Source organism: Siphateles boraxobius, unplaced genomic scaffold (genome assembly GCF_051911475.1).
Source record: "Siphateles boraxobius isolate OS27281-9 unplaced genomic scaffold, OSU_SipBor_1 248, whole genome shotgun sequence".
NCBI classification, from domain to species: Eukaryota; Metazoa; Chordata; class Actinopteri; order Cypriniformes; family Leuciscidae; genus Siphateles; species Siphateles boraxobius.
Window position 1 is genome coordinate 393,946 of NW_027508864.1, and position 26,029 is coordinate 419,974.

Sequence of the window (26,029 nt, forward strand, 5' to 3'; positions counted from 1 at the left end):
TCTCTTGAACACCTAATAAAGAGTGATAAGTTGTTTCAGGTCTATCTAACAGAAGTAATAAATAATACAGAAATTGAATAAAGTAATCAAATGTAAAATAAAACACTGCATAGTCTTTGCTGTATGAATGAAATACACAGTGATATTTATTAAAGCTTCAGACGAGAACAGTAAGTGAATTTCTCCGTCTTTTGTTGTTAGATTAACATAAGCAGATTTACTGTCACTGATTCTTCCATCTGTGTATCTTTAGTCAAGACATGTTCACATGAATACTTAGATTCGTCCAGCCGCGCAGTGAAGCAGAACACACTCGTGTCGCGCCGGGCGCCGCATTGCGTCGAGTGTGTGATGAAAAGCTCATCTGTGCTGATCTGATATGACCCAGTCTGTGTCGGCCCAGATCCGGCCCACATCCGGCACATGTCTATTCCGCATGTGGGCCGACACTATGGTTCTGTCTGGGATGAGTAACGAAGGTTTGTTGAGTGTGTGTTGTGTCCGTGACGGGCGAGGAGAGCTCAAACAGGGATTAATGATGAAAGCTCTTCAACATGACAGAATAAGACGACTGTACGAATCAAAGGCCGTTTAGCAAAGAGCTTCATCTCAACAGCGTCTGCTAATGACTGATGCGACCCAAGTAAAGCTCGCTCGACCCAATGCCTAAAAGCCCAGCTCATCTAGAGTCAAACCGGAGAGACCAAACGCTCAATGTCAACCAGCTTAATATATTCGTTGATTTAAATGATGTCATATCAAACACCAGAGATCAACCCTGATTCTGATTCAAAAGTCTGTGGTCAGTCAGATTTATTTTATTTATTAATAATTTTATTATTTAAGGATACGTTAAATTGCTCAGTAAGATCCATGTTTATATTTCAAATAAATGCTGTTCTTTTGAACTTTCTATTCATCAGAGAATCCTGGAAAATGAAATGTATGACGGTTTCCACAGAAATATGAAGCTGTTTTCAACACTGATAATAATCATAAATATTTCTTGAGCATCAGATCATCATATTATAGTGATTTCTGAAGGATCATGTGACACTGAAGAATGGAGTAATGATGCATTCTCTCAAATCTAAATCATCTGCAATATTTTTAAAGTTCATCTTGATAATCTGTTAAATCACGACATAATGTGATGTATATGTTGCCATTAAAACATTTATTCACTCATGTATATTTGCTGGAAAGCGGACGCTGCAGTTTCTCGGATGTATTTTTCTCTGTTTTGACACTTCATATCATAAGAGAAAGCAGGATCTGTGAGGCTGTGCAATGAAGATTAATCTGTGCCGAGCCGTATCGGTGTTACTGTATTCATAAGTCATTCATACGCACCGCAGATTTCTGCTGAACTGGAACAACTGTCATTCACAAAATTACTACTTTAAAAATAGTTTCATCCAATGACTTCATAGTTCTGAGTTTAGTTTGAATCGCTTTGCAGATTTTCCTTCTACGATCAGTGCAGAAAATACACAGAAAACCCTCAGATAATAATTTGCAAAAAGATCTTAAACTAGAAACGTGTTTATCCATTGATAAGTTTGAGAGCATCATAAAGAATGTGGTAAAGGAGACGTGAGCTTGTTCTTCTGGAGAGACTTATTTTTTTTGTATTTTGAGAATTTTGTCCCGATTGTATGTAGCATTTTTAATATGTTGTGTTTATGTATGGCTGCTACCCAGGTCTCTCTTGTAAAAGAGATTTTTGATCTCAATGAGAATTCCTGGTAAAATAAAGGTAAATAAAAAAAATAAAAGATAACGTCTGGGTCTATGCATTGATCTGACCAATCGAACACAATCTATGCTGAGTAATCTCTTTAACCGCATGAAGACGAGACCAACTCTCTGAAGGACAACTCTTCAGAACGCCTCATCTTCTCTGTGTTCCTCCCTGGGCTTTACTTATACTTCCTGTTTCCTGTTCTGTCGGCCATCTTTGTAGTCACACTACACTACACTATACACTGACTACACTATACACTGACTACACTACACACTACAGTACACAACACGCTACACTAGACACTACACTAAACTACACTACACAACACGCTACACTATACACTACACTAAACTACACACTACACCGAACCACTACACTACACAAAACTACACTACACAACACTACACTGACACACTACACCACATTACACTACACACTACACAACACTACACTACACCGACACACTACACAAAACTACACTACACTACACTGACACACTAAACCACATTACACTACACACTACACATCCAGTTTGGCCCCAGTGAGCTCTCTGAGAGATATTGCACTGACCTCGGTACCCTCACACCACACCTTACCAAACTTAGGATTTTATCTAGATAGTAGTCTTAAGCTAAACAAGCAAATTAATGCCACAGTCAGAGCCAGTTTTTATCATTTACGCCGGTTGGCCAAAGTCAAGCCATTTTTAAATAGGAATAGTTTTGAAACGATTATTCACGCTTTTATTTCAACACGTATCGACTGCTGCAATTCATTATATGTTGGGTTACCTCTCGCTTCTATTTCACGTCTTCAGATGGTCCAAAACGCGGCTGCCCGTCTGCTCACTGGCAGCCGAAAACGAGATCATATCACTCCAATTCTTCGTTCTTTGCACTGGCTACCAGTCCGATTTAGAATCGATTTCAAAATTGTATTATTTGTCTATAAATCGCTTTGCAACCAGGCCCCAAAATACCTCTCGGATTTAATTACTACTCATAATCCATCTAGATCTCTCAGATCAAGAGACCAACATCTCTTGGCTGTCCCACGATCCCGTTTAAAACGTAGAGGTGATCGTGCTTTTGCAGTAGCCGGCCCCAAGCTGTGGAACACCCTACCATTATATATAAAATCAGCTTCCACAGTAGCTGAATTCAAATCGCTACTGAAAACTCATCTTTTCTCCAGTGCGTTCAGTGTACCATAACTTGTATGCTTCTTAATTAATTACTTTTATTTATTTTGTTTATTTGTATTTGTTACTTTGTCTTGTCTAGTTCCTACTCTACTGTACAGCCCTTTGGCCAACCAAGGATGATTTTAAATGTGCTTTATAAATAAAAATGATTTGATTTGATTTGACAACACTACACTACTACACTAACCAACACTACACTCTACACAACACGACACTACACAACACTCTACATAACACTACACAACACTACATAACACACTACACTACACAATTCATTAGTTGAGCTCCTTCTGTAAGCTCGTCTCAAGGCTTCAGATACAGCATTCATCATGTAAGCACAGCGATTGCTTGTCTAATACATATTCATGAGGTCGAGCTGCTGGCAAACACTCAGATCTGCACTGTAAACACTGTAAACTTTGACTTCGCTACTCTTCACAGTGTTAGTCACTACATGACTAATGCCAAAGTGTCCACGGAAAAAAGCCTCGTCTAATCTTCCTGATGTTCGTTTACTGGCACTTTACACAGACAGAGGACAAAACCGGCCTGAAACTCTGTAACAAATAACCAGAAGAACAGGGTGTTTTCATTTATTCTTCTTCATTTTAAATAAGGTTTGACATTTTTTGGGCCCTTTTTTCATAAGAGTTTAACCTGAATTTGTGCGATTGTTCAATAAACATCAACATTATATGTTATTGTTATTTATAAAATTATATCATTATATATAAAATGTAAGTCATAATCGCAGTTTTTATAATTCGTAAATATTAAAAAAAGTTTCTAAAAATGTTTACACTACACAACACTGACTTCCACAACCGCAGACTTCCACAACCGCTGACTTCCACAGCCGCTGACGTCCACAACCGCTGACTTCCACAGCCGCTGACGTCCACATCCACTGACTTCCACAACCACAGACTTCCACAACCACTGACTTCCACAACCACAGACTTCCAAAACCACATACGTCCACAGCCACTGACGTCCACAGCCACAGCCACTGACTTCCACAACCACAGACTTCCACAACCACTGACGTCCACAGCCACTGACTTCCACAACCACTGACTTCCACAACCACAGACTTCCACAACCACAGACTTCCACAACCACTGACGTCCACAACCGCTGACTTCCACAGCCGCTGACGTCCACATCCACTGACTTCCACAACCACAGACTTCCACAACCACTGACTTCCACAATCACAGACTTCCACAACCACATACTTCCACAACCACTGACTTCCACAACCACAGACTTCCACAACCACTGACTTCCACAACCACTGACTTCCACAGCCACTGACTTCCACAACCACTGACGTCCACAGCCACTGACTTCCACAACCACTGACTTCCACAGCCACTGACTTCCACAACCACAGACTTCCACAACCACTGACGTCCACAGCCACTGACTTCCACAACCACAGACTTCCACAACCACTGACGTCCACAGTCACTGACTTCCACAACCACTGACGTCCACAACCACAGACTTCCACAACCACTGACTTCCACAACCACAGACATCCACAGCCACTGACTTCCACAACCACTGACTTCCACAGTCACTGACTTCCACAACCACTGACTTCCACAACCACAGACTTCCACAACCACAGACTTCCACAACCACAGACTTCCACAACCACTGACTTCCACAACCACAGACTTCCACAGTCACTGACTTCCACAACCACTGACTTCCACAGTCACTGACTTCCACAACCACTGACTTCCACAGTCACTGACTTCCACAGTCACTGACTTCCACAACCACAGACTTCCACAACCACAGACTTCCACAACCACAGACTTCCACAACCACAGACTTCCACAACCACTGACTTCCACAACCACAGACTTCCACAACCACAGACTTCCACAACCACAGACTTCCACAACCACAGACTTCCACAACCACTGACTTCCACAACCACAGACTTCCACAACCACAGACTTCCACAACCACAGACTTCCACAACCACAGACTTCCACAACCACAGACTTCCACAGCCACAGACTTCCACAGCCACTGACGTCCACAACCACAGACTTCCACAACCACAGACTTCCACAACCACAGACTTCCACAACCACTGACGTCCACAACCACTGACTTCCACAACCACTGACTTCCACAACCACAGACTTCCACAACCACAGACATCCACAGCCACTGACTTCCACAACCACTGACTTCCACAACCACTGACTTCCACAGTCACTGACTTCCACAACCACAGACTTCCACAACCACAGACTTCCACAGTCACTGACTTCCACAACCACAGACTTCCACAACCACAGACTTCCACAACCACTGACTTCCACAACCACTGACTTCCACAACCACAGACTTCCACAACCACAGACTTCCACAACCACAGACTTCCACAACCACAGACTTCCACAACCACTGACTTCCACAACCACTGACTTCCACAACCACTGACTTCCACAACCACTGACTTCCACAACCACTGACTTCCACAACCACTGACTTCCACAACCACTGACTTCCACATCCACAACCACAGACTTCCACAGCCACAGACTTCCACAACCACAGACTTCCACAACCACAGACTTCCACAACCACAGACATCCACAACCACTGACTTCCACAACCACAGACTTCCACAACCACTGACTTCCACAACCACAGACATCCACAACCACTGACTTCCACAACCACTGACTTCCACAACCACTGACTTCCACAGTCACTGACTTCCACAGTCACTGACTTCCACAACCACAGACTTCCACAACCACAGACTTCCACAACCACAGACTTCCACAACCACAGACTTCCACAACCACTGACTTCCACAACCACAGACTTCCACAACCACAGACTTCCACAACCACAGACTTCCACAACCACAGACTTCCACAACCACTGACTTCCACAACCACAGACTTCCACAACCACAGACTTCCACAACCACAGACTTCCACAACCACAGACTTCCACAACCACAGACTTCCACAGCCACAGACTTCCACAGCCACTGACGTCCACAACCACAGACTTCCACAACCACAGACTTCCACAACCACAGACTTCCACAACCACTGACGTCCACAACCACTGACTTCCACAACCACTGACTTCCACAACCACAGACTTCCACAACCACAGACATCCACAGCCACTGACTTCCACAACCACTGACTTCCACAACCACTGACTTCCACAGTCACTGACTTCCACAACCACAGACTTCCACAACCACAGACTTCCACAGTCACTGACTTCCACAACCACAGACTTCCACAACCACAGACTTCCACAACCACTGACTTCCACAACCACAGACTTCCACAACCACAGACTTCCACAACCACAGACTTCCACAACCACAGACTTCCACAACCACTGACTTCCACAACCACTGACTTCCACAACCACTGACTTCCACAACCACTGACTTCCACAACCACTGACTTCCACAACCACTGACTTCCACAACCACTGACTTCCACATCCACAACCACAGACTTCCACAGCCACAGACTTCCACAACCACAGACTTCCACAACCACAGACTTCCACAACCACAGACATCCACAACCACTGACTTCCACAACCACAGACTTCCACAACCACTGACTTCCACAACCACAGACATCCACAACCACTGACTTCCACAACCACTGACATCCACAACCACAGACTTCCACAACTACTGACTTCCACAACCACAGACTTCCACAGCCACTGACTTCCACAACCACTGACGTCCACAGCCACTGACTTCCACAGCCACTGACGTCCACAGCCACTGACTTCCACAACCACTGACTTCCACAGCCACTGACGTCCACAGCCACTGACGTCCACAGCCACTGACTTCCACAACCACTGACTTCCACAGCCACTGACTTCCACAACCACTGACTTCCACAACCACTGACTTCCACAACCACTGACTTCCACAACCACTGACTTCCACAACCACTGACTTCCACAACCACTGACGTCCACAGCCACTGACTTCCACAACCACTGACGTCCACAGCCACTGACGTCCACAACCACAGACTTCCACAACTACTGACTTCCACAACCACAGACTTCCACAGCCACAGACTTCCACAGCCACTGACGTCCACAACCACAGACTTCCACAGCCACTGACTTCCACAGCCACTGACTTCCACAGCCACTGACGTCCACAGCCACTGACTTCCACAACCACTGACTTCCACAACCACTGACTTCCACAGCCACTGACGTCCACAACCACAGACTTCCACAACCACTGACTTCCACAACCACAGACTTCCACAGCAACAGACTTCCACAACTACAGACTTCCACAACCACTGACTTCCACAGCCACTGACGTCCACAGCCACTGACTTCCACAGCCACTGACGTCCACAACCACAGACTTCCACAACTACTGACTTCCACAACCACAGACTTCCACAGCCACAGACTTCCACAACTACAGACTTCCACAACCACTGACTTCCACAGCCACTGACTTCCACAACCACTGACTTCCACAGCCACTGACTTCCACAACCACTGACTTCCACAACCACTGACGTCCACAGCCACTGACTTCCACAGCCACTGACTTCCACAACCACTGACTTCCACAACCACTGACTTCCACAACCACTGACTTCCACAACCACTGACTTCCACAGCCACTGACTTCCACAACCACTGACTTCCACAGCCACTGACTTCCACAACCACTGACGTCCACAACCACAGACTTCCACAACTACTGACTTCCACAACCACAGACTTCCACAGCCACTGACGTCCACAGCCACTGACTTCCACAACCAGAATTGTGGATAGTGGGGGAGGGGCATGAGAGTTGTAAACATTCAAAATTTTGCCTAAGTCCACTCAATCTGCCAGACCTGCCGACTGCAGCTTTAACTAATGCATTAACTAATGTTAACTGTACAGAGTTACCAAAATCATTTCTGTTAATTTAAATAAAGCTGAAATAAAATACTATATAACAAACACAAAACAAAACAAAACTTGAAATAATTAGAAATGTAACTATTTGAAATAAAATAAGATGAAGTTCTAAAATTACTAAAACTTAAAGTGGAATACATACAAATTAAAGCTATACAGAAATAATAAAAATATAATAAATGTGCTTTTGTTATATTTACTACTTTTTTGTCATTTTTAAACTTATAACAATAAAAGCTAAAATATTATAATAAATATTAATATATGAATATTACTAAAATGAGGAATATATTTGAGGGCAGCAGGCGAACAGGTATACAAACACTTTAAATTCGCCAAGACGTCCACTTGTGTTACAATGAGTGGGAGAAAGTGCATTAATGCGCAATATGGTGGAATAAGCCCCGCCTCCTAAATAAAAGAGCCAATCGCTGACTCCTAAAGTCATCGCATCACATCAGCTGCTGCTCTACCCTGAGAAATATAGTTTTTTGTCACGATTTTAGGATTTAGAAAGAACATTTATGTAAAGTAGTTGTTGGATCGTAATCTTGCTGAACAGCTTTGGAGAATCTGAACAGCCGTCTCAAAGATGGCCAACGAGTGAAAGGGACTGTGGTGTTAATGAACTATGGCAGGATTAAGTGAAAGGAATGTCAGATTTTCCTGTATAATGAGATCTGTGGAGCTGATGCATGGTGATTGTGGAGCGCTGAGTGAATGTTAGAGCTAAAAAAAAATAAGAGAGATGAACAAAACCACTGTTTTAATGTCCCCCTGTAGTCAATCATTTTAACCCTTAAAGGTCCCATATTGTACAACTTTCTAAAGTTTATTTTAGGTTTTTATGTCCTTAAGAATATATATATGCGGTATAAGTACCAAAAACCATCTCAATATATGCTTACCGCTGCTTTCTCAGGAGCTCTGCCAAGAACAGCTTGATTTTGGCCTGTCTACTTAATATTCACGAGCCTCTCTTCTGATTGGTCTGTTGTTTTCTGTGCGATCCACCATTGGTGGGGGAGGAGACTGAAGGCGGGGACTGAGTAGTTTTGACATCACATTTAAACGGAAGTCACAATGACTCGTGAAAAGCACAGCTACTTTATGCAGGCTGTGTGCGTGTGTCTGTGGATCGACTGTTTTGAAACTTATATGGTAGTTTAATAGACCTAGACCTCTGTTATCAAGAACACAGACAGGAGATTCAGTTCTGACAATATGGGAACTTTAAAACTCACCAAAAATACATATTTGAACGTTTTTCCTTGAAGAAAACTGTGTTCATGCCGTAAAATATCCTCAATGTAACTCAACACCCTTGCCTCATTTAGTATGCGTGATTCTGTGAATATGCAAATGAGTCCCGCCTCCACTCACTCACTCAGAGATCCACTCGTTGACGATCACATGTTGATCTGATTGGTTACAAGGTAAGAGAGTTTGAGAATAAAAGTGATTGTACTTACATGAAATAGATGGGGTATCCTCCTTCAAAATACCAGCAATACTTCTTTGCTTCTATGCACTGTAAAAAAGACAAAAAAAATTTGTATAAAAATTAAGATACATATAATTAACTATTATAAATTATTTATAGACGATGTTCTGAAAATGTTACAAAATTATTCTTATTTTTTATTATTATTATTTTAAAAAATCTACCACATCCTGGGTAAATCAATTCGGTTGTGTACATTTATTATTCGGACATACTTTTGTCACATACAGTTTTTTGCCTATACTACTATATAGTAAGGAATTATGCGATTTGATTATTACACTTGATCAATCACAACACCCCAGCTCCAGCCGACCAATCAGGGCACAGTGTCAGGGTTCCAGACTGCGACCAAATTGGTTGCATATGCGACCATTTTTTGAGAATGTGCGAGTTAAAATGTTATGTGGTCGCATTTGTGCGAGTGTTGAGCAACAGAACGCCGTTGTATCAGCCGCTGCAGTCCGTAACTTATGCTCAAAATGAACGAGTAGGCTACATCATGAATCCATTTTCCAAACCGTGTTTTTGACTTATTCTGAATCACTACGGTACGCCTATAATAAGTGTTTATATTCGGACTATTTTATCCCGGGGTCGTCTCGGCTGCGGAGTCGCCAGTGCCTGCGTGACTCGCCATAGACATTAACGGAGAGAAGTTCCGTCTACAATGTTCTTCCGCAAGACACGTGCAGTTTATTTATTGACGAACGTAGACGTCACGCGCATTGCACACTGATGGTGAAACGCGCCAATTACGAATTCACTAATTAAGGCATATAAAAATGATAAAAATGGTCTCACGAAACACAGAGCCCCTTCCTCCTACGTCTTTTCAGCGGTTATATTTTCCCCTGGCGAACTATTACTCTCATGATCGCTCGACAGAAGAAAAGGAAATTATTATAAAATGCAGAAGGTAAGGAGTGTGAGATTTCTGCTTTTTGTTACAACTATAAACTTTGATAACGAAAAATCTGTATCAGTTTATTATAATACTCTAATCTTTTAAAATGTAATGCAAACATTTGAATGTTTAATGATTTTTAAAAGATAGAAAGATAGAAAGATGATAGATAGATAGATAGATAGATAGATAGATAGATAGATAGATAGATAGATAGATAGATAGATAGATAGATAGATAGATAGATAGATAGATAGATAGATAGATAGATAGATAGATAGATAGATAGATAGATAGATAGATAGATAGATAGATAGATAGATAGACAGACAGACAGACAGACAGACAGACAGACAGACAGACAGACAGACAGACAGACAGACAGACAGACAGACAGACAGACAGACAGACAGACAGACAGACAGACAGACAGACAGACAGACAGACAGACAGACAGACAGAACAGACAGACAGACAGACAGACAGACAGAACAGACAGACAGACAGACAGAACAGACAGACAGACAGACAGACAGACAGACAGAACAGACAGAACGATAGTATATAATTCAAATGTAAAATGCTTAAAATTACAGATTAAAATTACTGTCCAAAATCCATGAAAATCCTGAAATTTGGCAATGATAATTAATATATTACAGGTATTTCTGCTGCAAACCAGAAAGCCTTTGCTAGCCTTGGTCCATTAAAACCACTATTCATCAGCATGCATTGATTAATCCCATGGCATGTAGCAAAAAAAAAAAAAAAAAGTGCGACCAAATCATATGCTGGTGCGACCAACTGAGAAAGTTGGTAGCACCAGTGCAACCAGTGGAAAAGTTAGTCTGGAGCCCTCAGTGTGCTTTTCAGAAGGAGGGGCTTCATAGAGACAGGAAGTAAACAGAGCGTTACTGACAGACTGGGAAGAGAGGAGCCGCAACAATGGAGAATATGAGGAAAATAATCAACATTCAAACAGGAAATAGAATAAACAACTCCTATTTGTATTATTGTAGAATATTGTAAAAAATATATCTTTTTTGTGCGTTGATTCCCCAAAATAAATGTTGAGAGACATTTTGCGAAGACAATATGAAAGTCTAGAAGAGGCTTCAAATACTGAAAAAACTGGTGATGATTAAACCTTTCTGAAATGCATAACCAGAATGTCAGCATTTAAAATGTATAATGGACAAATGTATAATTCAGATTTCTGAAGCAGAAACACACAGACTGAAGAGACGCGGGTCAGGGCTGGATCTTACGCCGTCTCTCACTCCCACACTCAATGTGCCGGGAAAATTTGCATTTTCTGTACAGATTTTTTAATGCTGTATTTTGAATTATGCACTGCATTATGGATTGAAGGAAATAATCCAGGCAGAAAATGATCAGCACTTTTACGTTCTTCTAAACATGTTTTTCTATCAGCATACGTGCCTTTCCACACTGTTATATAAGAATGAAGGTAAACATATAAAATAAATACAAAAATACATAATATAAAATTAAAAATATATAATAATATAACATACAAAAACTATATACCACCATTTAAAAGTTTGGGATCATCATTTAAAAAAAAAAGAAATAAACACTTTTTGACCAAAAAAAAAAGCTGTTCTTTCGAACTTTTTGTCCATCAGATTCATGAAAAATTTATCATTTTTTCTACAAAAATGGCAGAAAATGTACAAAACTATTAGAATTTAAATTCTAGAATTATAGAATTCTATTAGATTTAAGCAATTTTGAGCATATCATGGTTGTTGGTACCAGACGGGCCGGTCTGAGTATTTCACAATCTGCTCAGTTACTGGGATTTTCACGCACAATTATTTCTAGGGTTTACAAAGAATGGTGTGAAAAGGGAAAAACATCCAGTATGCGGCAGTCCTGTGGGCGAAAATGCCTTGTTGATGCTAGAGGTCAGAGGAGAATGGGCCGACTGATTCAAGCTGATAGAAGAGCAACTTTGACTGAAATAACCACTCGTTACAACCGAGGTATGCAGCAAAGCATTTGTGAAGCCACAACACGCACAACCTTGAGGCGGATGGGCTACAACAGCAGAAGACCCCACCGGGTACCACTCATCTCCACTACAAATAGGAAAAAGAGGCTACAATTTGCAAGAGCTCACCAACATTGGACATTTGAAGACTGGAAAAATGTTGCCTGGTCTGATGTGTCTCGATTTCTGTTGAAACATTCAGATGGTAGAGTCAGAATTTGGCGTAAACAGAATGAGAACATGGATCCATCATGCCTTGTTACCACTGTGCAGGCTGGTTGTGGTGGTGTAATGGTGTGGGGGATGTTTTCTTGGCACACTTTAGGCCCCTTAGTGCCAATTGGGCATCGTTTAAATGCCACGGCCTACCTGAGCATTGTTTCTGACCAAGTCCTTCCCTTTATGGCCACCATGTACCCATCCTCTGATGGCCACTTCCAGCAGGATAATGCACCATGTCACAAAGCTCGAATCATTTCAAATTGGTTTCTTGAACATGACAATGAGTTCACTGTACTAAACTGGCCCCCATAGTCACCAGATCTCAACCCAATAGAGCATCTTTGGGATGTGGTGGAACGGGAGCTTCGTGCCCTGGATGTGCATCCCACAAATCTCCATCAACTGCAAGATGCTATCCTATCAATATGGGCCAACATTTCTAAAGAATGCTTTCAGCACCTTGTTGAATCAATGCCACGTAGAATTAAGGCAGTTCTGAAGGCGAAAGGGGGTCAAACACAGTATTAGTATGGTGTTCCTAATAATCCTTTAGGTGAGTGTATATAACATATACAGTATAACATACCATGGAAAACAGGTAGTTTTAAACTTTCCCTTTAAAATGATGATTTTGGCCTATAACATACAACAATTAAAATCACACAAAATACCATAATATTGACTATAATTACTTTAATTATAACCTAATAAATGTTCAGCATCATTTGGACCCTACAAGTAAATTATGCATGTTATAATAAATGTTAGTGGCTGTATTCATCAAATTCAATGATTCAATCCTGTTATGATTAAACAAACTCGCCTTCACTTTAACATGAGCGAAAAGTGTCAGGAGTAAATGTAAAGCACTTAAGTTATTGTAATAATAAAAAAAATCAACAAATCTTTTTTGTTTAATTTATGGAAAATAAGTTATTAATAATTAGTTACAGTTAGTCAATAGCTATCAGTAACTAGGCTAAATTATTTACTTTAGATTTTAATTTTTTTAGATAATTTTTTAAATATTTACATATTTTGATTATGACATACATTTTATATATATAATGATATAATGTTATATATAACAATAACATATAATGTTGATGTTTATTGAAAAATCGCACAAATTCAGGTTAAACATGAAAAAAGGGCCAAAAAATGACAAACCTGATTGTAAACCCGAATAAGTTGGCAAAACTCAAAATATTTAAGACAATCAGACAATCAAATTTTTTAAGTTAAAAAAAAACATTATATTACACTTAATTTTAGCATTTACTCTCCCTTTCGAGTGCCATCAGCAAAGCATGATGGGAAATAGAAATCCCAGCCGTTTCAATTAAACTTAAGTTTGTCTAAATTAAAAGAAATAATTTCATAAAACTCAAAACAATGAAACAGTTCAGTTTACTTAAAATATATCAGTTCTGTGAGCTTGAAAGAAAAAGAAAGTGCTGAATACTAAAGTTCATTTGACTGAACTAATTAGTTTAAATTAAGTTTGTCCTACTCAAACCAATTCATTATTTTGAATGAAGAGTAAAGAGAAAATGAAGAAGAATAAATGAAAACACCCTGTTCTTCTGGTTATTTGTTACAGAGTTTCAAACCGGTTTTGTCCTCTGTCTGTGTAAAGTGCCAGTAAACGAACATCAGGAAGATTAGACGAGGCTTTTTTCCGTGGACACTTTGGCATTAGTCATGTAGTGACTAACACTGTGAAGAGTAGCGAAGTCAAAGTTTACAGTGTTTACAGTGCAGATCTGAGTGTTTGCCAGCAGCTCGACCTCATGAATATGTATTAGACAAGCAATCGCTGTGCTTACATGATGAATGCTGTATCTGAAGCCTTGAGACGAGCTTACAGAAGGAGCTCAACTAATGACGACTTCTACACTCTTGCAGAATCAATATTCATGCACTTCTGAGGACAGTTGTTTGCAGCAACAGCGTAATGAATACGAGAGCAAGTCCTGCAGTGCTGAGCTCGACTGGTCTGTGGTTCGGTCCTGATGAGCACTCAGCTGATGACTTTAGCTTCACACTATAATATATAAGCTGCTCAATGTCTCTTCATGTCTCAGAGAGCAGGTCCTGGCCAGAAAAAACCTGCAAAGTGGACCAGACTTTATGCTGATAGTCCATGGATTATAAATTGTTTTATACCACCGTAAGATTGCTTTCGGATTCAGGGAAGATTCACTGATCAGAGTACCGGCTTGATCAATGCGTGGAGAAAGCCACATCTCCTGTGTCTGCGTCACAGACGGTGATTAACCCGGTGTCAGACGAGACCTTTCTCTTCAACAACATCGCTTTACTGGGAACTTGCGTGAATAACGGATGAGAAATGTTGCATACACCTTAGAAATACATTTTAAAAACGAAGTATGATGCTGATACAGCGGGACAGATTTAAGGTTTCGTTAGCATGCTAATCAGAGTTTACGTCCTTACCAGATCTATTTTAGAAACGGTTTCTATTTCTGTGACGTCGTAGCTGGAAACACAACAAATAAACTGTGACAATGATAACCTCAGGTACTGATTATATGCTGTATTTCATGTTAAAATAATTTAATCCGATTTTGATTATCATTTCTAGCTGTACCGAAAGCGACAATGGATAATCACCTCAGATTTGGAAAAAACTGTGAAAAAACAAGTGCATTCTATGGCAGAAATTATTTCAGGCGCAATATTTGACTATACGGTTATCTGAGTGAGTGCACTTGCAGAGAGACTCCGCCCACACTCTCTTCTGATTGGCCCGAGAGATTTGATTGATTTGGTTGGAGTGCATCTGAGATACTGGAATGCTTTTGAAAAAAGTTGGTACCATTGCTACTTTCAGTATTTAAATATGTATATGCAACGTCTGATTCTCTCAGAGAAAAAAATAAAATAATGCTACACATTATTACACTGAATGAAAAAAGGCTGATCTCAACAGTCCGTAAGTCTGAGAAATGTCTGTCCAAGATCTGCAAGTTCACTATTGAGGGCGTCATCAAGCGATGACGGCAGTTTTCCGATAAGTCCTTGTGCATGACCACATGATACGAGCTTTCAGGATAAATCCGATCACAGCTCAAGTCTTCTCACCAGGGAAATCCAGCAGAACGATTTTCTGTGTGTGTTTTGTTCAGAGAAACAGTGTCACAGGGACTCAAGCCAGGCTTCTCATCCACGGCTGCGGGATAAACACATAATACATGCAAGGAATTGCAAATGCTCTAATTGCTCTTGGCGAGGGAAACCGCAGATTCATGATGCGGATCCCATGGGATCTTGGTCACTGGTTTAGGAGATAATGCTGGTTATGTCCCAATCCCACTGCACTCCTCTCTGCTGTATTAAAGCATACATTAGAGATGGTTCTAGTTAATGTAGAGGTTGGAAATCCTCACAGAACAGGGACTGTGTGTGTGTGTTCAGTGTTCACGGACCGTCTCGTGCTGAGAAATCAAGCTGTTCACTGATTGGCTGACTTTTTAGCCAGTGACATAACTCAAATTCTTGGTCCCATATACTAAATGTATTCATTAAAAATGCATACCTTTCATACAATGACTTGAGTGCAGCTCTTCTACGATTATCAGGCTTTAAATTCCGAATTAAAATTAATTTGGGCATTTTTGGCAAGTCAGCTTTATTTCTATAGCGCTTTATATAATAGGCCTACAGATTGTTTCAAAGCTGGTTTTAAAAAATAAGCAAGAAAATAAAATGATACAACGTTTTCATTGGCATTAAAGTGAAATTACTGAACCTAAACAAAGGAGCCTGATAAAAATGCTCATTTAAAAGAAAACATGTCCGATGAACTTAGAGGTTTTTGCATTGGAACTCTTCACTTGTAAACATTAATTAATGTTGTATTTAATGTGATTAATTAACTAACATTAACAAAAAAATGAAAAATTCTATTTGTACTTATATTAACAAAAATTAATAAATGCTTTAAAAATGTATTGTAAGTCATAGCCAATGCATTAACTGATGGGATCTTATTGAAAAGTTTTTAACAAAAAAATAAAACAAAACATCAAATAAACTATACTGTAAATTCCACATCTTTTCAAAAAAATATTTATGTTTGTACGGAAATATCATCCTTCATAACGTCATCGCTTTCAAAAACAAACCTAAAGTTATAGAGACGTAAGCAGAAAATCCCAGAGTTTTCCAGGGTGAATGTTAATGGTTGTTTACGGAGTTGTTTACTCCCGCAGACCTTCACTGTTGTTCTGCTCAGACACACAGTCTTCAGTGAAACCCTCAGTGAAGGAGAGCAGAAGTGTGTGTGTGCGTGCGTGCGTGTGTGTGTGTGTGTGTGTGTACTCCTGCTGTCGGCCAGCTCCTGCCTGATCCCACAGTCTAAGAGCCATTCCTCAAACTCACAGAAAGCGTCTGGGAATCGATGTTCCTCAACAGAACCAGAACCGCACGCGCACACTTGAGCGAAACGACACTAACTACAGTATAAAACAATGCTTTTATCAGATGGTTGAAATCTTTGACTGAAAGTTTATAATATTACCGGCCCTTAATCTGCACGTTTATAATATTACCGGCTCTTAATCTGCACGTTTATAATATTACCGGCCCTTAATCTGCACGTTTATAATATCACCAGCTCTTAATCTGCACGTTTATAATATTACCGGCTCTTAATCTGCACGTTTATAATATCACCAGCTCTTAATCTGCACGTTTATAATATCACCAGCTCTTAATCTGCACGTTTATAATATTACCGGCCCTTAATCTGCACGTTTATAATATTACCGGCTCTTAATCTGCACGTTTATAATATTACCGGCTCTTAATCTGCACGTTTATAATATCACCAGCTCTTAATCTGCACGTTTATAATATCACCAGCTCTTAATCTGCACGTTTATAATATTACCGGCCCTTAATCTGCACGTTTATAATATTACCGGCTCTTAATCTGCACGTTTATAATATTACCGGCTCTTAATCTGCACGTTTATAATATCACCAGCTCTTAATCTGCACGTTTATAATATTACCGGCTCTTAATCTGCACGTTTATAATATTACCGGCCCTTAATCTGCACGTTTATAATATTACCGGCCCTTAATCTGCACGTTTATAATATTACAGGCCCTTAATCTGCACGTTTATAATATTACCGGCTCTTAATCTGCCCGTTTATAATATTACCGGCCCTTAATCTGCACGTTTATAATATTACAGGCCCTTAATCTGCACGTTTATAATATTACCGGCTCTTAATCTGCCCGTTTATAATATTACCGGCTCTTAATCTGCACGTTTATAATATTACCGGCTCTTAATCTGCACGTTTATAATATTACCGGCTCTTAATCTGCACGTTTATAATATTACCAGCTCTTAATCTGCACGTTTATAATATTACCGGCCCTTAATCTGCACGTTTATAATATCACCAGCTCTTAATCTGCACGTTTATAATATTACCGGCCCTTAATCTGCACGTTTATAATATTTTAATCTGCACGTTTATAATATCACCAGCTCTTAATCTGCCCGTTTATAATATCACCAGCTCTTAATCTGCACGTTTATAATATTACCGGCTCTTAATCTGCCCGTTTACACACACCAGCCGACCCTAACCCAACAGTGAGCAGTTCTAACGCAGCGGCAGAAGATCCAGCAAAGCCTGAAAGTGTTCTGTCGTTGAGCACAGACGAGCACTGAACACTATTGACCAGAACATGTCAGCGCTGTCTTATAAACACCTCAGGAACTGTGGACACTTGTGTAGAAGTTCAACATGATGATGAGATGATCAATGTAACTCCACAACAACTACATAAATGTCTCCACTAACATTCAGAAACTATTCCTGAGTCTCTCCGTAAGGCTGCACTCGCTACTGGTTATTCTGGGATTCTGGATGAGTGAGATCGGCCTGTTTTGTTATTGCCGGAGTTTCTGGAGCTCGTGTAAAGACTCCGCCCTCTTCTGAACGGGGGCGGAGCTGCAGCTCGTTTGCATTTAAAGGGACACACACAAATACGGCACTTTTTTTTGCTCACACCCAAAAAGTCAGTGGCACCTCAATGCAGTACATGAGATCCACGGGGAGGAGTCGGATCAAGATCCAAGGGGTGGAGATGGGTAGGATTAGGGGCGGGTTTAGGGATTAGGGGGCGGAGATGGGTAGGTTTAGGTATATGTAAGGTGGGAGGAGTTGGATCTGGATCCGACTCCTCCCCGTGGATTTCATGTTCTGCAGTGAGAACCATCTCCAAAAAGGGGCAAATTTGACAAGCAATAATAAATGATCTGGTATTTACATTTACATTTATTCATTTAGCTGACGCATTTATCCAAAGCGACTTACAATTGCTATATATGTCAGAGGTCGCACGCCTCTGGAGCAACTAGGGGTTAAGTGTCTTGCTCAGGGACACATTGGTGTCTCACAGTGGATTCGAACCCCGGGTCTCTCACACCAAGGGCATGCGTCTTATCCACTGCGCCGTCACCCCCTTACCATCGATACCATCACCTGGTATTTTGAGCTAAAATTTCACAGACACATTCTGGGGACACTATAGATTTATATTAGCCTACATCTTGTGAAAAGGGGCATAATATGTCACCTTTAAAATAAAATATTTTTTTCCCTTCCTTGCCATAAGCCTTTAAAACTACAACAAATGCTTCAATAGCACTACCCATAATGCCTTCCACTGATTATATATCTGTGGCACAAGTGGACATGAGTCATAACAGATGCAGGTGCAGATGTGTCATAACTCTGTATTAAACCAGCATATTCAAGTTATGTCTGTCGTTCCCTCAATACTGCTGTAAAGACACATCATTGCAGTGAGTAACTATGAATGAGAATAAAGAATCAGAGCTTTATGATCAACCTCTCTGCATTTAACTATCTATGAGAGAATAAACTGGCATATTGATTTATCCCTGTCTAAGTGCTAATGTCAAAGTATCTCTCTCTTCTCTGACAGGCCAGTGTAAAGATTCGGTGAAATGCCATTACTGTAACTGCAAACGCAACGTAGCACTGTACAGTAAGAAGGTCTGATGATGCTTTATGCCTCAGCTTTGCAAGTCTTTGAAATGTAAATAGAGTATATCAAAGGTTGGGGAAGTTATTTGAAGCAAAAAACAGCCAACCTATAGCAAAATAGCACACACACACGCGCGCACACACACACACACAGACACACAGTATACTGTATACATACACATAATAACAGAAATTGCATTTAATTGAGACGTTTGAACTGCCTGAAAGTACAAAACATTACAAAAATTACATTTATCCACTCATCCACCCATAACTTCCCTCAAATGCATCATGTAAAAGGCATGTGATAATCCAACAGTCAAAATTAATACCAGGCCAACTCAAATATAGTAATCAACTGAATATAATTAGTATAACAAACACTCTAATTTCATCTAGCCTATGAAACGCTAGGCCATAGACTAAAACAAACAAAACACAGTTCTAACACTGCAGGGTTATTGTATAGATATAAGCACAGATCTGCATTGACTGTGAACTGATCAAACAATGATGTTTACAGTATTTCCTCCATCTGTGAATGATGATAATGATTATACACACACACAAACGCGCGCGCGCACACACACAAACTGTGTGTTACTACAAACACACACACGGTGTGTTACTGTAGGTAGGAGGAGCGGAAAGAGACAAAGCCTCGCGGTTACTGGTGTGTTTAAAACACGTATGCGGGTTTATCAACGCTACAACCAGCGGGTAATGGAGAAATAATGAAGTGTATCCGAACAGAACGATGTGAAATGGCGAAGCGTTTGTTGTGTGTGTTGTGCGTCGGACGCGACGCGACTCACCTCACCTCATGGATCGCACACAGTATCAGCAGTGTGTATGTGTGTGTGTGTGTGTGTGTGTGTGTTGGACTCACCTCGAGGATCGCGCACAGTGTCAGCAGTGTGTGTGTGTGTGTGTGTGTGTGTTGGACTCACCTCGAGGATCGCGCACAGTATCAGCAGTGTGTATGTGTGTGTGTGTGTGTGTGTGTGTGTTGGACTCACCTCGAGGATCGCGCACAGTATCAGCAGTGTGTATGTGTGTGTGTGTGTGTGTGTGTGTGTTGGACTCACCTCGAGGATCGCGCACAGTGTCAGCGGTGTGTGTGTGTGTGTGTGTGTGTGTTGGACTCACCTCGAGGATCGCGCACAGTATCAGCAGTGTGTGTGTGTGTGTGTGTGTGTGTGTGTGTGTTGGACTCACCTCGAGGATCGCGCACAGTGTCAGCAGTGTGTGTGTGTGTGTGTGTGTGTGTGTGTGTGTTGGACTCACCTCGAGGATCGCGCACAGTGTCAGCAGCGCTGCCGCTCCGAGGCTCTTCACCCGCTCCTGCATGTCGGAGTGTGTGTGTGTGTGTGTGTGTGTGTGTGTGTGTGTGTGTGTTTATGCCGTCACGACGGAGGATTCATAGCAGACGTGGATGTTCACAGCAGAAGCACGAGCGTGATGATGCGAGCTCCGTGTGTGTGTGTGTGTGTGTGTGTGTCGCGGAGGAGAGAGAGAAAACAGCGCCAGCATCTCCGCTGCGGCCGAGCGACAAGCAACCGAGTCCGCTGCTGAACACACACACACACACACACACACGCACACACACACAGCAGGCTTCTGTCTCGTACTTCTCAATCGAACACTCTTCATTGAGAGAATCCACCGCTTATTAGACTATAGTCCACTCTGCTTACTTTAAATGAAAATATATTGATTTACAAAGTAGGATAATGTTACCTGGAAGATGCAAAGAAAGTAAAAGGACGTTTGAATGTCACTGCACCATAACAACATATGAAAACCACATGGCTTTCATTTTAAGCACTCTTCTCAAGAATACACAAGAAGCCCACTTGGTTTTATAAATAATAAATCTATTTATACTGACTCATGCAATGAAAATAAAAGTTTTCTATTTTAACTTCGGGATTATATACATTCAGGATATGCTAATTTTCTCATGGCTAAATTCACTTAAATGCTTTCACGGCCTTTCTCTTTCGGAACAAAAGTATTGATGACTCATCCTGCACTACACAGATTTCTGTCCAATCAAATGCTAGGATGAGAATGTCCTCTAATGCCATCAGCATCTGACTATACATGCATGTAATCAAACTGTGATGTAGGCTAATTAAAGCCTATTGGATATATTTTTAAAAGTGGTCGAAAGTTGAAAGTTAAAATTATTGATAAATGACATATGTGTGTGAACTTGAGTGTAACTGACAAACATTCACTAAAAATCCCCTGGGAACCAGAAGTCAATGCAGCAACAACAACAAATGCTTTAGAAAAGTTAAGATCTAACATAATTTTATGCAATAGAGTGCAATTCACACACACACACACACATACACACACACACACACACACACACACACACACACACACACACACACACACACACACACACACACACACACATACACATACACACACACACACACACACACACACACACACACACACACACACACACACACACACTCACACACACACACACACACACACACACAGCACAGCATTCAACAGCCGTTTGTAAACGCGATACTGTGCTACATATTGCATTGTATCTTATTGTATGCATATAACAGATATTATGTTTTCATTAATATCTTTTGTAACCCTACAGAGCCTTATGTTACTTTGCCGCTTTGGTTTCTAGCCACAATTCAACCTTTTGACAGTTTTCATGCTATTATTTTCATCATGTGTGACAGTGATCATGAATGAAGGCTCTCGTCCTCCCCGGTGTGTTTACCTGTGTCCGTTACCATGGCAACCGATCTTATCAAAACAAAGACCAGGACATAGAGCAAGTGTGTGTGTGTGTGTGTGTGTGTGTGTGTGTGTGTGTGTGTGTGTGTGTGTGTGTGTGTGTGTGTGTGTGTGTGTGTGTGTGTGTGTGTGTGTGTGTGTGTGTGTTCTTTCTCTTAATTGGGGAGCTGCAGTAATGACTATCAGGCTCTAATGAGTTGAGATCAGCTGATGATCTGAAGTCCACCTCCACTGTCTTGTTCTGTTGCCATGAGTTTTGAAGAGAAGCTGAGAGAATCCAATTAGTTGTGTGTGAATGAATGTCCTCACTGTCTGTCATGGTGTGTCATGACGCACAGTCTCAGTTCCTGCTGTTGTTCTCCGAACAGGGGATGATGTAATACCATGGATGGGTTTGTGCAATTCTATCTTTCAGAAAAGGCTCAGGAGAGCCCAGGACTGGCAAAAATATGATTAAAAAATGTCGTTAAATGTTATTATATTTGATTTATATTGATTTTATTGATCTATTTACATTAATACAAATTCAAAAATGGCTCTATCCCAAATAATAGGGCTAATAATGTTAAATAACATTAGCTAACATTCTGGCAAGGTTCTCGCCACGTTCAGTAACGCCAATAAAACGTTTTTTATGTTGTTTTCCCCCCGGAATGTTTCAGTGGAACATTTTTTAAATATCACCACTTGTTTCAGAACGTTTAGAGAATGTTCTAAAGTAGCGTTTTTATAATGTTTAAACAATTATAAAATGTTCCCTTAAAGGGATAGTTCACCCAAAAATGTAAATTCTGTCAGTATTTACTCTCCCTCATGTTGTTCAACCCCGTAAGACCTTCGTTCATCTTCGGGACACGAATTAAGATATTTGTGATTAAATCTGAGAGCTGGATCACTCCTCCATAGGCTTCTAAGGGATTGACACTTGTTCCCCGAAAAGTTATTAAAGACATCGTTAAAATAGTCCAAGTGACTACAGTGGCTCAATCTTAAGTTTATCAAGCGACGAGAATACTTTTGTGCGCAAAAACAAACAAAAATAACAACTTTATTTCAACTATTGATTTCCTTCTCTGTGGGCGTCGAGTGAGTTCACTAGTGTAACAGCGCAGCGCTTCTGTGTCGTACGTCACACACATCATCACACACATGACCAGCGTCGGCCAATAGTGAGCCTACGTATTAAAGGAGGCATTCCCAACACTAAATCTGTCTCCCGGATTGCAGGGTTTTCAGTCCAGACCGCATCCAGTGTTGTTTTGGACCCCATTCACTTTCAATGTAAGAAAACAGTTCAGGCATTCCTCAAAATCCACGGAAGAATAAAAATGGGCTTGATTGTGTCTGTGGGGAACTGATTGGATGGTTGGATGGTTGTGGTTTGCTATTGGCTGATCTCATGTGAGTGACAGGTTGCCCCGCCCACATCCTCAGAGAAGAGAAGAGATGCTGTGTCTATATATTCCTGTGTTTATCATGTTCGTTGTCTGGTGTTGTCCTTTGTTGGATGTTTCATTAATGTTCTCAGTTCTGCTCCCTGGTTTTCTCATGTTTATTTTGGTTTACATTTTATGTTTTTGGTTATTGTTATTATTTTAATGAAGTTCTCCTGCACATGGATCCTGCCTTCACTCTTCTCTGGGCGTTACACTTGCACTTGTGATGAGGAACGCTGGGGAACAAGTCTTGTGAAACAATAATAGCTCAGATACTTGTAGAAGCAAGCTAAGATGACATGGTCGCTTTAACAAATGTGTTTTTATCTCACATTTGCTTTTGTTCATACTATAAATGTATGGTTTAATATAGGAGCTACGTTATTTAAAAACACAATTTTAGCACCACTCTCCGGACGTTACATTTCTGAATTGCCATGATATGTACAATAACAAGTGTAATAAAACATTCACGTTCATCTGTTTCAGATAAAACTGATATTTTTTTCAGTGCCTCTCACTGCACATTTCATTTTTAAAGTGTTGTGACACATGCATGAAGCAACACATTATTATTTTGCAGAAATGTTGCCAAAGGTATGTTTTTCCACTGAGCCTGGGTTGCTATTAAACATCTCCACACAGAGCATCACAATGTTTGAGTCCTGCATTATGGGTATATCCTTCAGAAGAGGGGGAATATATCCCAGTCTCTTAAACAGTCATGGGTATACATGGTAAAATCACCATTATTGTGATCAGTGTTCCCTTTGGTCGGGCACGTGAAACTTGATTTATATTATTGTAATTCTCTTCCAATTGATGCAGTGATGCAACATGAAATCACAGTTATTTAATGTCAAAGGAAGTGAAGTAATAAATATTATATATGTATACTTAAATTATTTCCATGTTTTGAATTAATGTATTAATGATATATAAGATAACTATATATCATGTATAATAATGATCTTTTAACATTTTATTGCTAACACATATGGCATAAATTTTTAATTGGGTTGATATAATCCCTCTATATTTGTGACAATATCTTGCAATTTTGTTTGAGTCACACACAGACTTCAACTTCAGCAAGCAAACCACAACAATGGTAACAAGTTGTTTTTTAAAGTAATTTAATTAATTAGACCATTACAATTTTATTTCTGTCTCTTGTCAGTATAACGATAGCAAATACAATTGTAATGGTAAAATAAAGCCAAAAATAGTAAAACAAAGCAATTAATTTATTCATGCCGCAATGCACTCTGGAAGCACACTTCCTCAGATCACAGTTGACAAAACTTAAATAGATTAAGTAAGAAGAACTTGAAGCAATTAAATTATGCTTACTTAATTAAATTAAGACAACGAGTTTGCACAATTGAATTAAGTAAACTGAACAAGTGTGTTTTTACGGTGTACCTCAGGGTTCGGTACTGGGTCCCCTCTTCTTCTTCATATTCACAACAACGCTAAAACCCATCTCATCTGTGAACTCTCAGTCCTGTTAATGCACTCAATCCTGAACTCTTTCACAAAAAATCTGGACTTTACTGTCTCACTGTCATCCGTGTTCTCGTATGATAATACCTTTTATTTATAGGCGCCTTTCAAGGCACTCAAGGACATCGTACAACATGAAAATAAATCCGTAAAATACAAAGCTATGCAAAAAGACAGACATACAGATCAAATATAAAATCAAACAATCAAATCATTAAAAGCTATTCTAAACAGATAAATTTTAATCTGAGTTTTAAAAAGGGAAATTTAATCCAACTGGCGAATGTGCAATGGCAAAGAATGCCATAATTTCGGCGCTGCACAACTGAAAGCCCTTCCACCAATTTAACTCAACTTAAAATTTGGAACAGTCAATAATTCTGCAGAAGATGATCTCAAAGATACATGTACAAATGAAGAAGATCTGAGAGATAGAGAGGAGCCAAATTATGAAGAGCTGAGTTCTGAATGAACTGTATCAATGGAGTTGTTTTTCAAGAAGGACAAATAAAAGAAAATTACAATAATCAGCCCGTGAAGGACTTCAGTGCTCTGCTGAGAAAGTGATGGACCGAGTCTAGCAATATTACTTAAATGAAAAAATGCAGTACGTGAAATATTATTAATATGGGAACCAAGAGAAAGCAAACCATTATAGATACGC

The 26,029-nt window shown here is 40.3% G+C and overlaps 1 protein-coding gene across 1 annotated transcript in view; it reads right to left on the reverse strand.

Annotated features, from left to right (window-relative positions):
- LOC143749444 (WW domain binding protein VOPP1-like) overlaps positions 1-21,228 on the reverse strand; it is a 45,510-nt gene extending 24,282 nt beyond the window's left edge. The window contains exons 1-2 of the mRNA XM_077241940.1: positions 20,927-21,228; positions 9,398-9,456 (exon numbers count right to left, since the gene is read on the reverse strand). Coding sequence (XP_077098055.1) covers positions 9,398-9,456; positions 20,927-20,989 — 122 coding nt within the window. The 5' untranslated portion in view covers positions 20,990-21,228. The remainder of the gene's footprint in view (positions 1-9,397; positions 9,457-20,926) is intronic.
- Positions 21,229-26,029: the final 4,801 nt, after the last annotated feature.